The sequence below is a fragment of the Oncorhynchus masou genome, chromosome 12, assembly GCF_036934945.1.
Source record: "Oncorhynchus masou masou isolate Uvic2021 chromosome 12, UVic_Omas_1.1, whole genome shotgun sequence".
Taxonomy (NCBI): domain Eukaryota; kingdom Metazoa; phylum Chordata; class Actinopteri; order Salmoniformes; family Salmonidae; genus Oncorhynchus; species Oncorhynchus masou.
In genome coordinates this window covers 1,461,826-1,476,934 of record NC_088223.1, presented here as the reverse complement: position 1 = coordinate 1,476,934, position 15,109 = coordinate 1,461,826, and the positions used below count along the sequence as shown (strand labels likewise).

The 15,109-nt window shown below is 46.5% G+C and overlaps 1 protein-coding gene across 2 annotated transcripts; it reads right to left on the bottom strand.

Annotated features, from left to right (window-relative positions):
- Positions 1-1,099: 1,099 nt before the first annotated feature.
- Positions 1,100-10,826, bottom strand: LOC135549461 (2-iminobutanoate/2-iminopropanoate deaminase-like). Of its 2 annotated transcripts, XM_064979451.1 has the most exons (6): positions 10,637-10,819; positions 6,969-7,074; positions 6,686-6,740; positions 6,468-6,536; positions 3,961-4,016; positions 1,100-1,427 (listed from the first exon to the last, which is right to left on the bottom strand). In XM_064979451.1, exons 1-6 carry the CDS (start codon positions 10,702-10,704, stop codon positions 1,371-1,373), a joined length of 411 nt encoding a protein of 136 aa, XP_064835523.1. In that variant the 5' UTR covers positions 10,705-10,819; the 3' UTR covers positions 1,100-1,370. The 2 variants fall into 2 exon arrangements, with proteins under 2 accessions (XP_064835523.1, XP_064835524.1); XM_064979452.1 differs by lacking the exon at positions 3,961-4,016 and having other exon boundaries at positions 10,637-10,826.
- Positions 10,827-15,109: the final 4,283 nt, after the last annotated feature.

Genomic DNA, 15,109 nt, shown 5'->3' with positions numbered 1-15,109 from the left:
TTGGGTAAGGCCTGCGTACATGGCTTTGGGTAAGGCCTGCGTACATGGCTTTGGGTAAGGCCTGCGTACATGGCTTTGGGTAAGGCCTGCGTACATGGCTTTGGGTAAGGCCTGTGTACATGGCTTTGGGTAAGGCCTGTGTATATGGCTTTGGGTAAGGCCTGTGTATATGGCTTTGGGTAAGGCCTGTGTACATGGTTGTGGGTAAGGCCTGTGTACATGGCTTTGGGTAAGGCCTGTGTACATGGCTTTGGGTAAGGCCTGTGTACATGGCGTTGGGTAAGGCCTGTGTACATGGCTTTGGGTAAGGCCTGTGTACATGGCTTTGGGTAAGGCCTGTGTACATGGCTTTGGGTAAGGCCTGCGTACATGGCTTTGGGTAAGGCCTGCGTGTATGGCTTTGGGTAAGGCCTGCGTACATGGCTTTGGGTAAGGCCTGCGTATATGGCTTTGGGTAAGGCCTGCGTACATGGCTTTGGGTAAGGCCTGCGTACATGGCTTTGGGTAAGGCCTGCGTACATGGCTTTGGGTAAGGCCTGCGTACATGGCTTTGGGTAAGGCCTGTGTACATGGCTTTGGGTAAGGCCTGTGTACATGGCTTTGGGTAAGGCCTGTGTACATGGCTTTGGGTAAGGCCTGTGTATATGGCTTTGGGTAAGGCCTGTGTATATGGCTTTGGGTAAGGCCTGTGTACATGGTTGTGGGTAAGGCCTGTGTACATGGCTTTGGGTAAGGCCTGTGTACATGGCTTTGGGTAAGGCCTGTGTACATGGCGTTGGGTAAGGCCTGTGTACATGGCTTTGGGTAAGGCCTGTGTACATGGCTTTGGGTAAGGCCTGTGTACATGGCTTTGGGTAAGGCCTGTGTACATGGCTTTGGGTAAGGCCTGTGTACATGGCTTTGGGTAAGGCCTGTGTACATGGCTTTGGGTAAGGCCTGTGTACATGGCTTTGGGTAAGGCCTGTGTACATGGCTTTGGGTAAGGCCTGTGTATGGCTTTGGGTAAGGCCTGTGTATAGGGCTTTGGGTAAGGCCTGTATATGGCTTTGGGTAAGGCCTGTATATGTGGATTTTGAGAGAAATAAGCTTTTTGTTTACATTTAACTTTTCTGGGATCTTTTATTTCAGCTCATGAAACATGGGACCAACACTTATATGTTCCATTTATATTTTTGTTCAGTGTACAAACAGGAACATGTCATGACAATATATATCCTCTTCAAGGCCTTGGAATGTCTGAGCAGTGAGTCTAAGTCTCAGAGTGGTTTGGGTTAATTTCATTAATGTTTACACTAGGACTATTTCAAGATTGTTAAACGTTCACTTCCAGGTTAGTTAGTTTACAGCTTGTTGATGCTCTGGCCGGTTAGTCAGGACTCAGAGATGGGTCCCAGAATAGCCACAGCCTCGATCTCCACCAGACCACCCTGCAGACGGAGAGGCAGAGAGAGGCAGAGAGAGGCAGAGAGAGGCAGAGAGAGATTAGAATCACCATTTGGAAGAGTATTACATCTTTAATATCAAGTCGATACATAATAAGCAGAGCTGTGTGGATATGGAGCTGACTCTGGGGAGGGTTAGAGCTGTGTGGATATGGAGCTGACTCTGGGGAGGGTTGGAGCTGTGTGGATATGGAGCTGACTCTGGGGAGTGTTAGAGCTGTGTGGATATGGAGCTGACTCTGGGGAGGGTTGGAGCTGTGTGGATATGGAGCTGACTCTGGGGAGGGTTAGAGCTGTGTGGATATGGAGCTGACTCTGGGGAGTGTTAGAGCTGTGTGGATATGGAGCTGACTCTGGGGAGGGTTGGAGCTGTGTGGATATGGAGCTGACTCTGGGGAGTGTTAGAGCTGTGTGGATATGGAGCTGACTCTGGGGAGGGTTAGAGCTGTGTGGATATGGAGCTGACTCTGGGGAGGGTTGGAGCTGTGTGGATATGGAGCTGACTCTGGGGAGGGTTAGAGCTGTGTGGATATGGAGCTGACTCTGGGGAGGGTTGGAGCTGTGTGGTTATGGAGCTGACTCTGGGGAGGGTTGGAGCTGTGTGGATATGGAGCTGACTCTGGGGAGGGTTAGAGCTGTGTGGATATGGAGCTGACTCTGGGGAGGGTTGGAGCTGTGTAGATATGGAGCTGACTCTGGGGAGTGTTAGAGCTGTGTGGTTATGGAGCTGACTCTGGGGAGGGTTAGAGCTGTGTGGATATGGAGCTGACTCTGGGGAGGGTTAGAGCTGTGTGGTTATGGAGCTGACTCTGGGGAGGGTTAGAGCTGTGTGGATATGGAGCTGACTCTGGGGAGGGTTGGAGCTGTGTGGATATGGAGCTGACTCTGGGGAGGGTTAGAGCTGTGTGGATATGGAGCTGACTCTGGGGAGGGTTGGAGCTGTGTGGTTATGGAGCTGACTCTGGGGAGGGTTGGAGCTGTGTGGATATGGAGCTGACTCTGGGGAGGGTTGGAGCTGTGTGGATATGGAGCTGACTCTGGGGAGGGTTGGAGCTGTGTGGTTATGGAGCTGACTCTGGGGAGGGTTAGAGCTGTGTGGATATGGAGCTGACTCTGGGGAGGGTTAGAGCTGTGTGGATATGGAGCTGACTCTGGGGAGGGTTGGAGCTGTGTGGATATGGAGCTGACTCTGGGGAGGGTTAGAGCTGTGTGGATATGGAGCTGACTCTGGGGAGGGTTAGAGCTGTGTGGATATGGAGCTGACTCTGGGGAGGGTTAGAGCTGTGTGGGTATGGAGCTGACTCAGGGGAGGGTTAGAGCTGTGTGGATATGGAGCTGACTCTGGGGAGGGTTGGAGCTGTGTGGATATGGAGCTGAATCTGGGGAGGATTAGAGCTGTGTGGTTATGGAGCTGACTCTGGGGAGGGTTAGAGCTGTGTGGATATGGAGCTGACTCTGGGGAGGATTAGAGCTGTGTGGATATGGAGCTGACTCAGGGGAGGGTTAGAGCTGTGTGGATATGGAGCTGACTCTGGGGAGGATTAGAGCTGTGTGGTTATACTGCTTACTCTGGGGAGGGTTAGAGCTGTGTGGATATGGAGCTGACTCTGGGGAGGGTTAGAGCTGTGTGGATATGGAGCTGACTCTGGGGAGGGTTAGAGCTGTGTGGATATGGAGCTGACTCAGGGGAGGGTTAGAGCTGTGTGGATATGGAGCTGACTCTGGGGAGGATTAGAGCTGTGTGGTTATACTGCTTACTCTGGGGAGGGTTAGAGCTGTGTGGATATGGAGCTGACTCTGGGGAGGGTTAGAGCTGTGTGGATATGGAGCTGACTCTGGGGAGGGTTAGAGCTGTGTGGATATGGAGCTGACTCTGGGGAGGATTAGAGCTGTGTGGTTATGGAGCTGACTCTGGGGAGGGTTAGAGCTGTGTGGATATGGAGCTGACTCTGGGGAGGGTTAGAGCTGTGTGGATATGGAGCTGACTCTGGGGAGGGTTAGAGCTGTGTGGATATGGAGCTGACTCTGGGGAGGGTTAGAGCTGTGTGGATATGGAGCTGACTCTGGGGAGGGTTAGAGCTGTGTGGATATGGAGCTGACTCTGGGGAGGGTTAGAGCTGTGGGGATATGGAGCTGACTCTGGGGAGGGTTGGAGCTGTGTGGATATGGAGCTGACTCTGGGGAGGGTTAGAGCTGTGTGGATATGGAGCTGACTCTGGGGAGGGTTGGAGCTGTGTGGATATGGAGCTGACTCTGGGGAGGGTTAGAGCTGTGTGGATATGGAGCTGACTCTGGGGAGGGTTGGAGCTGTGTGGATATGGAGCTGACTCTGGGGAGGGTTGGAGCTGTGTGGATATGGAGCTGACTCTGGGGAGGGTTGGAGCTGTGTGGATATGGAGCTGACTCTGGGGAGGGTTGGAGCTGTGTAGATATGGAGCTGACTCTGGGGAGGGTTGGAGCTGTGTGGTTATGGAGCTGACTCTGGGGAGGGTTAGAGCTGTGTGGATATACTGCTTACTCTGGGGAGGGCAACAACCTGGTAGGCTGCTCTGGCAGGGAAGTTTTTGCTGAAAACTGAAAGAAAAAAAGTATATTGTACATACAATTTCCCCAAATCATACTGAAATAAAGTTGGCCTAATTCCAAAAATGTGTATACTGAAATTACGTTTCCAAAGAAACAGGAAGTTCTTGACTCTGAATGACAGGGAGTAGCAACAAATATACTCCTGTCTGAAAACCTGGCTGAACGCTGGTCTAGACTCTGAATTACAAATACACTCCTGGCTGAAAGACTGACTGAATGGTGGTCTAAGATTCTGTCTCTTTTTACCCCACTGCTTGAGAGTACTCTTGGTAGTATTCACACTAAACTAAGGTAATGGACATGAGACGTATTCTCCAGATCATATATTAGACCCAGTACTGTGAACTTCATGGCTGATGACAGTCGTATTGGCTGTCTGGAACCTTATGGCTACAGGCTACAGACAGGACCCAGGGAGAGGGTCGGGTTTCACAGAGCTTCCTCTTACACTCCGAGTCTGACACACACCAGGGTCAGTTCCACTGTGTATCGTGATGGGATCAACACCAGGGTTCAGTCCCACTGTGTATCGTGATGGGACACACACCAGGGTCAGTTCCACTGTGTATTGTGATGGGATCAACACCAGGGTTCAGTCCCACTGTGCATCGTGATGGGATCAACACCAGGGTCAGTCCCACTGTGTATCGTGATGGGATCAACACCAGGGTTCAGTCCCACTGTGTATCGTGATGGGATCAACACCAGGGTTCAGTCCCACTGTGTATCGTGATGGGATCAACACCAGGGTTCAGTCCCACTGTGTATCGTGATGGGACACACACCAGGGTCAGTTCCACTGTGTATCGTGATGGGATCAACACCAGGGTTCAGTCCCACTGTGTATCGTGATGGGATCAACACCAGGGTTCAGTCCCACTGTGTATCGTGATGGGACACACACCAGGGTTCAGTCCCACTGTGTATCGTGATGGGATCAACACCAGGGTTCAGTCCCACTGTGTATCGTGATGGGACACACACCAGGGTTCAGTCCCGCTGTGTATCGTGATGGGATCAACACCAGGGTCAGTTCCACTGTGTATCGTGATGGGATCAACACCAGGGTTCAGTCCCACTGTGTATCGTGATGGGACACACACCAGGGTCAGTTCCACTGTGTATCGTGATGGGACACACACCAGGGTCAGTTCCACTGTGTATCGTGATGGGACACACACCAGGGTCAGTTCCACTGTGTATCGTGATGGGATCAACACCAGGGTTCAGTCCCACTGTGTATCGTGATGGGACACACACCAGGGTCAGTTCCACTGTGTATCGTGATGGGACACACACCAGGGTCAGTTCCACTGTGTATCGTGATGGGATCAACACCAGGGTTCAGTCCCACTGTGTATCGTGATGGGACACACACCAGGGTTCAGTCCCGCTGTGTATCGTGATGGGATCAACACCAGGGTTCAGTCCCACTGTGCATCGTGATGGGATCAACACCAGGGTCAGTTCCACTGTGTATCGTGATGGGGGACACACCAGGGTCAGTTCCACTGTGTATCGTGATGGGATCAACACCAGGGTTCAGTCCCACTGTGTATCGTGATGGGATCAACACCAGGGTTCAGTCCCACTGTGCATCGTGATGGGATCAACACCAGGGTCAGTTCCACTGTGTATCGTGATGGGATCAACACCAGGGTCAGTTCCACTGTGTATCGTGATGGGGGACACACCAGGGTTCAGTCCCACTGTGTATCGTGATGGGGCACACACCAGGGTCAGTCCCACTGTGTATCGTGATGGGATCAACACCAGGGTCAGTTCCACTGTGTATCGTGATGGGATCAACACCAGGGTCAGTTCCACTGTGTATCGTGATGGGATCAACACCAGGGTTCAGTCCCATTGTGCATCGTGATAATACCCATAGAGCTGGGGTCCCATTGTGAGTCCTTTGGACAATGAACTATGGGAAACCTAACTTAGCAAGGCAAGACAGACAAGAGTTTAATTATAAAGGGCAGAGGTACAGCTATGCATCAATTTGAACCATATCAATGGATGGCCCATACGTAACTGATTACTACAGGTTGTACATGCAGGACACATTGGAAGTTTGCATATATTTAACTGTTGTCCTTTCAGACATATAGGAATGTGCTACTGAAGAATGCTGGGTCTAAAGTCAGTATTCAATATTAGGCAGTTGGCACACCGAACAAGTGGCCAACAGATCCTGAGAGAAGTGCTGTTATTCAGGGAAGAGGGCGCCATCGTGTGGACAGTTGTGGACATGCAGGACAGTCTGAAGAGTTGGATTAAACTCAAACGTTCGATGCGGACAGAGAGATAATCTCAATTGATTTCCTTGTGTGTTTTCAGCAGGAGGCGAGAGGACGTGAAGAAACAAATAAATATAATTGAGATTATACCATAATTTGACCCTTAGCCCCTCACATTGTCAGGCCAAGCACTTACATGTCTTATAAACATCGTTGACGTTGACAAAGTCATTGATGTCTGCCAACAGCACGGTTGTCTTGACGACTGGAAGATACAAAAGTAAGGAAGTCTGTCAGATACACATTTCAGATCTCAGGTGGTATTAATCTAATCCTTTTTTGTCTTTTACATTTAATAAACATACATAAATTATTGTTGATCTGATGATATATATTAAAAAGAGGGAGGCTTACCATTGTCATAACCACATCCAGCTGCTTTCAGGATCTCTCCCATATTGACCAGAGCCTGAGGGGTGGGGAGTGGGGGAGGAGGTGGGGGAGCATGATTTAAGAATTCCTGACTAACATGATAAGTATACAATAGTGATAAGTATATAATAGTACTATATTTTTTACCTCTCCCCTCCACCACCATCTCTCCCCTTCTCTCTCTACCCTACTCCACCAGCTCTCACCTGTCTGGCTTGAGCCCCCGTCCCTCCACCATCTCTCCCTCCCCTCCACCATCTCTCACCTGTCTGGCCTGAGCCTGTACCCCTCCCTCCACCAGCTTCCCTGAAGCCACGTCTAGCCCCAGCTGGCCGGAGATGTACATGGTCCGATCCACCACCACCGCCTGGCTGGAGCACAAACAATTGGACATAAGTCACTCTACTAGGAAGTCCACTATGTGCAACTCAACCTGTGCTAAAGTGCTACAAAATAACCCACGTTAACATATGTCACTTAAGAAACAAGGTTCATCAATAATTTGCTAGTGTCATGACGTGGCCCTCTTAGGGTATAGCGAGTGCCTTCCCTCTCTCTCCCTCCTACACCCAGGTTCTGTTATCTCACGTCGTAAATTCCTGGAGGAGACTCTCTCCCTCATACGGTATAGAGAGAGGGTTCACAGTAGAACAAAGGAACTTCTTCTATCTCACAGAACTTGAACAATATCCATGTTTTGGAGAATGTGTAAACGGTCGTTGGAGAATCCAGCTACAACCGGTCCATTTTGTTTAGTGTTTGTGACCTCATGAGAGACAATACACATTACCATAACTCTGTTTTTAAAAGAGAGCCTCCGTTATGAGATTTGCATCTAATTATTGTAGAAAATGAATGAGTAAATATTAAACTATTTGTGTAATTATGTCATGTGATTTTAAACTGTTTAAGGGAAGAGAATCCAATTCCCTTTGGAGTTGAACTAAGTCATTGGCCCGCCCCATGAGCACAGACATCGATCTGGCATCATGAGACAGCCTTTTCTGCTGTTCCGAATATAAACCCCACCTGGAGAAGCCCACTTCAGACCAATCCTACCTCGGTCAGCTGAGGGAGCTAAGGTTTGAATAGAGACCAAGTGTACTTCGATTACAGAGAGGGCTAAGGTTTGAATAGAGACCAAGTGTACTTCGATTACAGAGAGGGCTAAGGTTTGAATAGAGACCAAGTGTACTTCGATTACAGAGAGGGCTAAGGTTTGAATAGAGACCAAGTGTACTTCGATTACAGAGAGGGCTAAGGTTTGAGTAGAGACCAAGTGTACCTCGATTACCGAGAGGGCTAAGGTTTGAGTAGAGACCAAGTGTACCTCGATTACCGAGAGGGCTAAGGTTTGAGTAGAGACCATGCATACCTCGATTACCGAGAGGGCTAAGGTTTGAGTAGAGACCAAGTGTACCTCGATTACCGAGAGGGCTAAGGTTTGAATAGAGACCAAGTGTACCTCGGTCGTCTGAGGGAGCAAAGGTTGTAATGATTGTTGAATTCCTAACCAAACCATTGGCTGGTGGAAATGGCTAAACTCAGACTCGATAGCTACAGAATAAGAGCAAATCTTCAATACTAATTACTAGTCTGCAGCTAGAATTTATGTCGACCTGGAACGCGAAGACCGACAACCGCCGAGACATCTATTCTATAAGAACATTTCTGAATGGAACTCTGAAGTATCCATTCTAACCACGAAAGACTCCAGGGACTCAAAGAGAAGTTCAGATGAACTTTCCAACAGAAAGATGGACGATTCCAACAGACATCATGACGACACACGAAGCGTAAATATATATATATTGATTGCAATTATTCCCAAATAAGTGAGTGTTCATGTGCAATAATTATTACAATTATCAACTGTGGTGTCTCTTGTCTTTCCCGGCCTTCTCAGTCCACACCCCACAACACATGCCATCAGAGGTCTCTTCACAGTCCCCAAGTCCAGAACAGACTATGGTAGGCGCGCAGTACTACATGGAGCCATGACTAAATGGAACTCTATTCCACAACTCTCTACTTCTATAACCTCTACTCCTATAACCTATCTAATCCCATAACCCTCTACTCTCTACTCCTATAACCCCTCTACTCCTATAACCTCTACTCTCTAATCCTGTAATCTCTCTACTCTCGACAACCTCTCGTCTCTATAACCTCTAGTCCTAGGCTACTCCTGTAACCTCTCTACTCCTGTAACCTCCACTCCTATAACCACTACTCGCTACTCCTATAACCTCTCTACTCCTATAACCACTACTCGCTACTCCTATAACCCCTCTAACTCCTATAACCTCTCTACTCCTGTAACCTCCACTCCTATAACCACTACTCGCTACTCCTATAACCTCTCTACTCCTATAACCACAACTCGCTACTCCTATATCCTCTCTACTCCTATAACCTCTCTACTCCTATAACCTCTACTCTATACTCCTAACCTCTCTACTCTCGACTCCTATAACCACTCTACTCTCTACTCCTATAACCACTCTACTCCTATAACCTCTCTACTCCTATAACCCCTCTAACTCCTATAACCCCTCTAACTCCTATAACCTCTCTACTCCTGTAACCTCCACTCCTATAACCACTACTCGCTACTCCTATAACCTCTCTACTCCTATAACCACTACTCGCTACTCCTATAACCTCTCTACTCCTATAACCTCTCTACTCCTAACCTCTCTACTCTCGACTCCTATAACCACTCTACTCTCTACTCATATAACCTCTACACTCTACTCCTATAACCCCTCTAACTCCTATAACCCCTCGACTCCTATAACCCCTCGACTCCTATAACCTCTCGACTCCTATAACCCCTCGACTCCTATAACATCTCTCTACAACCACTCCACTCCCCGTAACCACTCCACTCCCCGTAACCACTCCACTCCTATATCCTCTCCCTACAACCACTCCACTCCCCGTAACCACTCCACTCCCCGTAACCACTCCACTCCCCGTAACCACTCCACTCCTATATCCTCTCCACTCCTATATCCTCTACTCCTATAACCTCTATATAAGTTCTCCTTTAGCCTGTTGTTAGGTCAACACCAAGTCACCAAATAACACATCGAACATGTTATTGTATTTCCTTTGAAGTATTATGGCTGCCCTGCATAGTTTCTGTAACAGACAACCTTAACCATTAGTTAGTGGGGTGGACCTTGATCATCTTTTTACTATCTCTGATCATGGTAACAAACTCCTCCCCCTCCTCCTTTTATTGGCTCCTGACCACAGTTGCCAACTTTTAGAAAACAACTTTTAGCTAGCCTTTTAGTAAACAACTTTTACACTAGCCTTTTAGTAAACAACTTTTACACTAACCTTTTAGTAAACAACTTTTAGCTATCCTTTTAGTAAACAACTTTTAGCTATCCTTTTAGTAAACAACTTTTACACTAGCCTTTTAGTAAACAACTTTTACACTAGCCTTTTAGTAAACAACTTTTAGCTATCCTTTTAGTTAACAACTTTTAGCTAGACTTTTAGTAAACAACTTTTACACTAGCCTTTTAGTAAACAACTTTTAGCTATCCTTTTAGTTAACAACTTTTAAACTAGCCTTTAGTAACCTTAACTAGCTTTTAGGTAACAACTTTTTGGTATTTTCTTATTTTCTTATTCTCTTATGCTGTCATGATTATGTAATTTGTTGTGTAATTGAAATGCAGCACTCCTATGCAAAACAACCTTGGGCTCAATGGGACTCCCTGCTAAAATGAAGGTTCAAAACAAAACATTGTTTCTAAACTACTTTATATAGTCATATCAGGTGCTTGATCTACTTATTGATGAGTTTATGAAACAGTCCATAGCGATGTAGATAAGCCATGCACTAAGTTGCATTCTAAAGATTCACCACAAAACACATTGATGAATGATTAGTAAAATATAGGTGAGGCCTACCTGTAAATCCCCTGCCTTACAGGTGCTTTAGGAGTAGAAGGAAAGAGTTTCTGAACAGCAGCCATCATGTCCAGAGTAAACTACAGTCACAGACGTCAGCTAGGGACAAAGTGAAGTGAACCGCTGTTCAGGAAAACCTTTGACTCGACAAACACTGCTGGGGCAAAGTATCTGCTGTGGCTGGCATCACGCTAGCGGTGCTACAAGCTAGGGGCGGAGGAGGCCATTTCCCTTTATACAAGGTCAAGTGCTTTGGCTGGTGGAAAAGTGCAAGAGAAATCCAAATCACTAGATGACTTTTAAGTGTGTCTATGTGCAAGTGTACGGATTGGAGACTGGGATAACTCCCTGCCTTATTGGGGCTTTTGGAGTGTGAGGCCAATACCACCAAATAGCAGCCATCGTGTTAACATTATCAGCCATTGTGTAAACATTAGCAGCCATCGTGTAAACATTATCAGCCATTGTGTAAACATTAGCAGCCATCGTGTTAACATTAGCAGCCATCGTGTTAACATTAGCAACCATTGTGTTAACATTAGCAGCCATCGTGTTAACATTAGCAGCCATCGTGTTAACATTAGCAGCCATCGTGTTAACATTAGCAACCATCGTGTTAACATTAGCAACCATCGTGTTAACATTAGCAGACATCGTGTTAACATTAGCAGCCATCGTGTTAATATCAGCAGCCATCGTGTTAACATCAGCAGCCATCGTGTTAACATCAGCAGCCATCGTGTAAACATCAGCAGCCATCGTGTAAACATTAGCAGCCATCGTGTTAACATTAGCAGCCATCGTGTTAACATTAGCAACCATCGTGTTAACATTAGCAGCCATCGTGTTAACATTAGCAGCCATCGTGTTAACATTAGCAGCCATCGTGTTAACATTAGCAGCCATCGTGTTAACATTAGCAACCATCGTGTTAACATTAGCAGCCATCGTGTTAACATTAGCAACCATCGTGTTAACATTAGCAACCATCGTGTTAATATTAGCAGCCATCGTGTTAATATTAGCAGCCATCGTGTTAATATTAGCAGCCATCGTGTTAATATTAGCAGCCATCGTGTTAACATTAGCAGCCATAGTGTAAACATTAGCAGCCATCGTGTAAACATTAGCAGCCATCGTGTTAACATTAGCAACCATCGTGTTAACATTAGCAGCCATCGTGTTAACATTAGCAGCCATCGTGTTAACATTAGCAGCCATCGTGTTAACATTAGCAGCCATCGTGTTAACATTAGCAGCCATCGTGTTAACATTAGCAGCCATCGTGTTAACATTAGCAACCATCGTGTTAACATTAGCAACCATCGTGTTAACATTAGCAACCATCGTGTTAACATTAGCGGCCATCGTGTTAACATTAGCGGCCATCGTGTTAACATCAGCGGCCATCGTGTTAACATTAGCGGCCATCGTGTTAACATTAGCGGCCATCGTGTTAACATCAGCGGCCATCGTGTTAACATCAGCAACCATCGTGTTAACATCAGCAGCCATCGTGTTAACATCAGCAGCCATCGTGTTAACATTAGCAGCCATCGTGTTAACATTAGCAGCCATCGTGTTAACATTAGCAGCCATCGTGTTAACATTAGCAGCCATCGTGTTAACATTAGCAGCCATCGTGTTAACATTAGCAGCCATCGTGTTAATATCAGCAGCCACCAAACAACAACTGCTGTTCAGGGGAACCGTTGACACAACAAACACTTTTGCTGTATTGAAGTTAATGCAGGTACATTAATTCTGATAATTTTATACCACAGACCTGATTCATCTGCTTTGATCCCAGCCAAACCAACCTTTCCCATTCTCCAGAATAACAGAATAATAAATCAGTGACTTTGAATCACAATGAGATTACACAATTCCATTCCAGTGACTTTCCACGTGTCACCGAATACAGACCAAACTGTAGACACCACCATCACATACCATTACAGTAACCTAATACAGCCCAACCTGTAGACACCACAGACCATTACAGTAACCTAATACAGCCCAACCTGTAGACACCACAGACCATTACAGTAACCTAATACAGCCCAACCTGTAGACACCACAGACCATTACAGTAACCTAATACAGCCCAACCTGTAGACACCACTACCACAGACCATTACAGTAACCTAATACAGACCAACCTGAAGACACCACATACCATTACAGTAACCTAATAGAGCCCAACCTGTAGACACCACCACCACATACCATTACAGTAACCTAATACAGACCAAACTGTAGACACCACCATCACAGACCATTACAGTAACATAATACAGCCCAACCTGTAGACATCACTACAGCATACAATTACAGTAACCTAATACAGCCCAACCTGTAGACACCACCATCACATACCATTACAGTAACCTAATACAGCCCAACCTGTAGACACCACAGACCATTACAGTAACCTAATACAGCCCAACCTGTAGACACCACAGACCATTACAGTAACCTAATACAGACCAACCTGAAGACACCACATACCATTACAGTAACCTAATAGAGCCCAACCTGTAGACACCACCACCACATACCATTACAGTAACCTAATAGAGCCCAACCTGTAGACACCACAGACCATTACAGTAACCTAATACAGCCCAACCTGAAGACACCACATACCATTACAGTAACCTAATAGAGCCCAACCTGTAGACACCACTACCACAGACCATTACAGTAACCTAATACAGACCAACCTGTAGACACCACCATCACATACCATTACAGTAACCTAATACAGACCAACCTGTAGACACCAGTCCATATGGCCGTGCTGCTGCTCCAGTTTCAACTGTTCTGCCTGTGGCTATGGAACCCTGACCTGTTCACCGGACGTGCTACCTGTCCCAGACCTGCTGTTTTCAACTCTCTAGAGACAGCACGAGCGGTAGAGATACTGAATGATCGGCTATGAAAAGCCAACTGACATTTACTCATGAGGTGCTGACCTGTTGCACCCTCGACAACCACTGTGATTATTATTATTTGACCCTGCTGGTCATTTATGAACATTTGAACATCTTGGCCATGTTCTGTTATAATCTCCACCCGGCACAGCCAGAAGAGGACTGGCCACCCCTCATAGCCTGGTTCCTCTCCAGGTGTCTTTCTAGGGAGTTTTTCCAAGCCACCGTGCTTCTACACCTGCATTGCTTGCTGTTTGGGGTTTTAGGCTGGGTTTCTGTACAGCACTTTGATATATCAGCTGATGTAAGGGCTATATAAATACATTTGAAGATTTGATGAGGTGATGGCGGTGGATGAATGGCATGACAATGGGCCTTAGGATCTCGTCACGGTATCTCTGTGCCTTCAAATTACCATCGATAAAATGTGAATTGTGATCGTTGTGCATAGCTTATGCCTGCCCACAACATACCCCACAACCACCACTCTGTTCACAACGTTGACACCAGTAAACTGCTCGCCCACACGATGCAGTAGTGACAATTTATCCCCCAAAAATGATGGAGGTGGCTTACGGTAGAGAAACTAACAATACACTCTCTGGCAACTCAATTGCAGTCTGCTTGGCAATTGCAAGCGCTCTCAAAACTTGAGACATCTGTGGCATTGTGTTGTGACAAAACAGCACATTTTAGTGGCAAAAAAATTCCCAGCACAAGGTGCACCTGTGTAATGATCATGCTGTTAAATCATCTTGATATGCCACACCTGTCAGGTGGATGGATTATCTTGGCAACGGAGAAATGCTCACTAACAGGGATGTAAACACATTTGTGCACAACATTTTAGAGAAATAAGATTTTTGTGCATATAGAACATTTCTGGGATTTTTTATTTCAACTCATGAAACATGGAACCAAACCTTTACATGTTGTTTTTATATTTTTGTTCAGCTTAGTTCCTATTGGGAGAAAACAGTCTGTCCATTCAGGTCACATCACCTCCATCAGGTTTTCAGATCTAGTTCCTAGAAAAGGAGTCTGTCCACTCAGATCATGTGAATTCATTGCCCTTTCGTTCTCATTAAGACCGTCTTTGGTCGTGGACAAAGCGCCACAGCTTTCCGTAACTAGGTTATATAGAGTATTACATCCTGATAATATCAAACAAACACCACGGGTTCCCATCGATCCCCTCCTCTACCGTCCCCCAGGCTGGCTGCCTCTACCATAGTGGAGTGTTCCAACAGCTATTTCCCTGGAGCATTGTGGTAAGACTATTTTACTTTCTAGCTGTAAAAACTATATTTTTTGCTATTAAAAATATATATTCACAGCCATTTAGCTGGTACAATGATTCCCAACTATATGTTCTCACATAAACAGGAATTGAGGAGAGTGTAGAGCTGCGGTAACCAGGAAAGAGTGTAGAGCTGCGGTAACCAGGAAAGAGTGTAGAACTGCGGTAACCAGGAAAGAGTGTAGAGCTGCGGTAACCAGGAAAGAGTGTAGAACTGCGGTAACCAGGAAAGAGTGT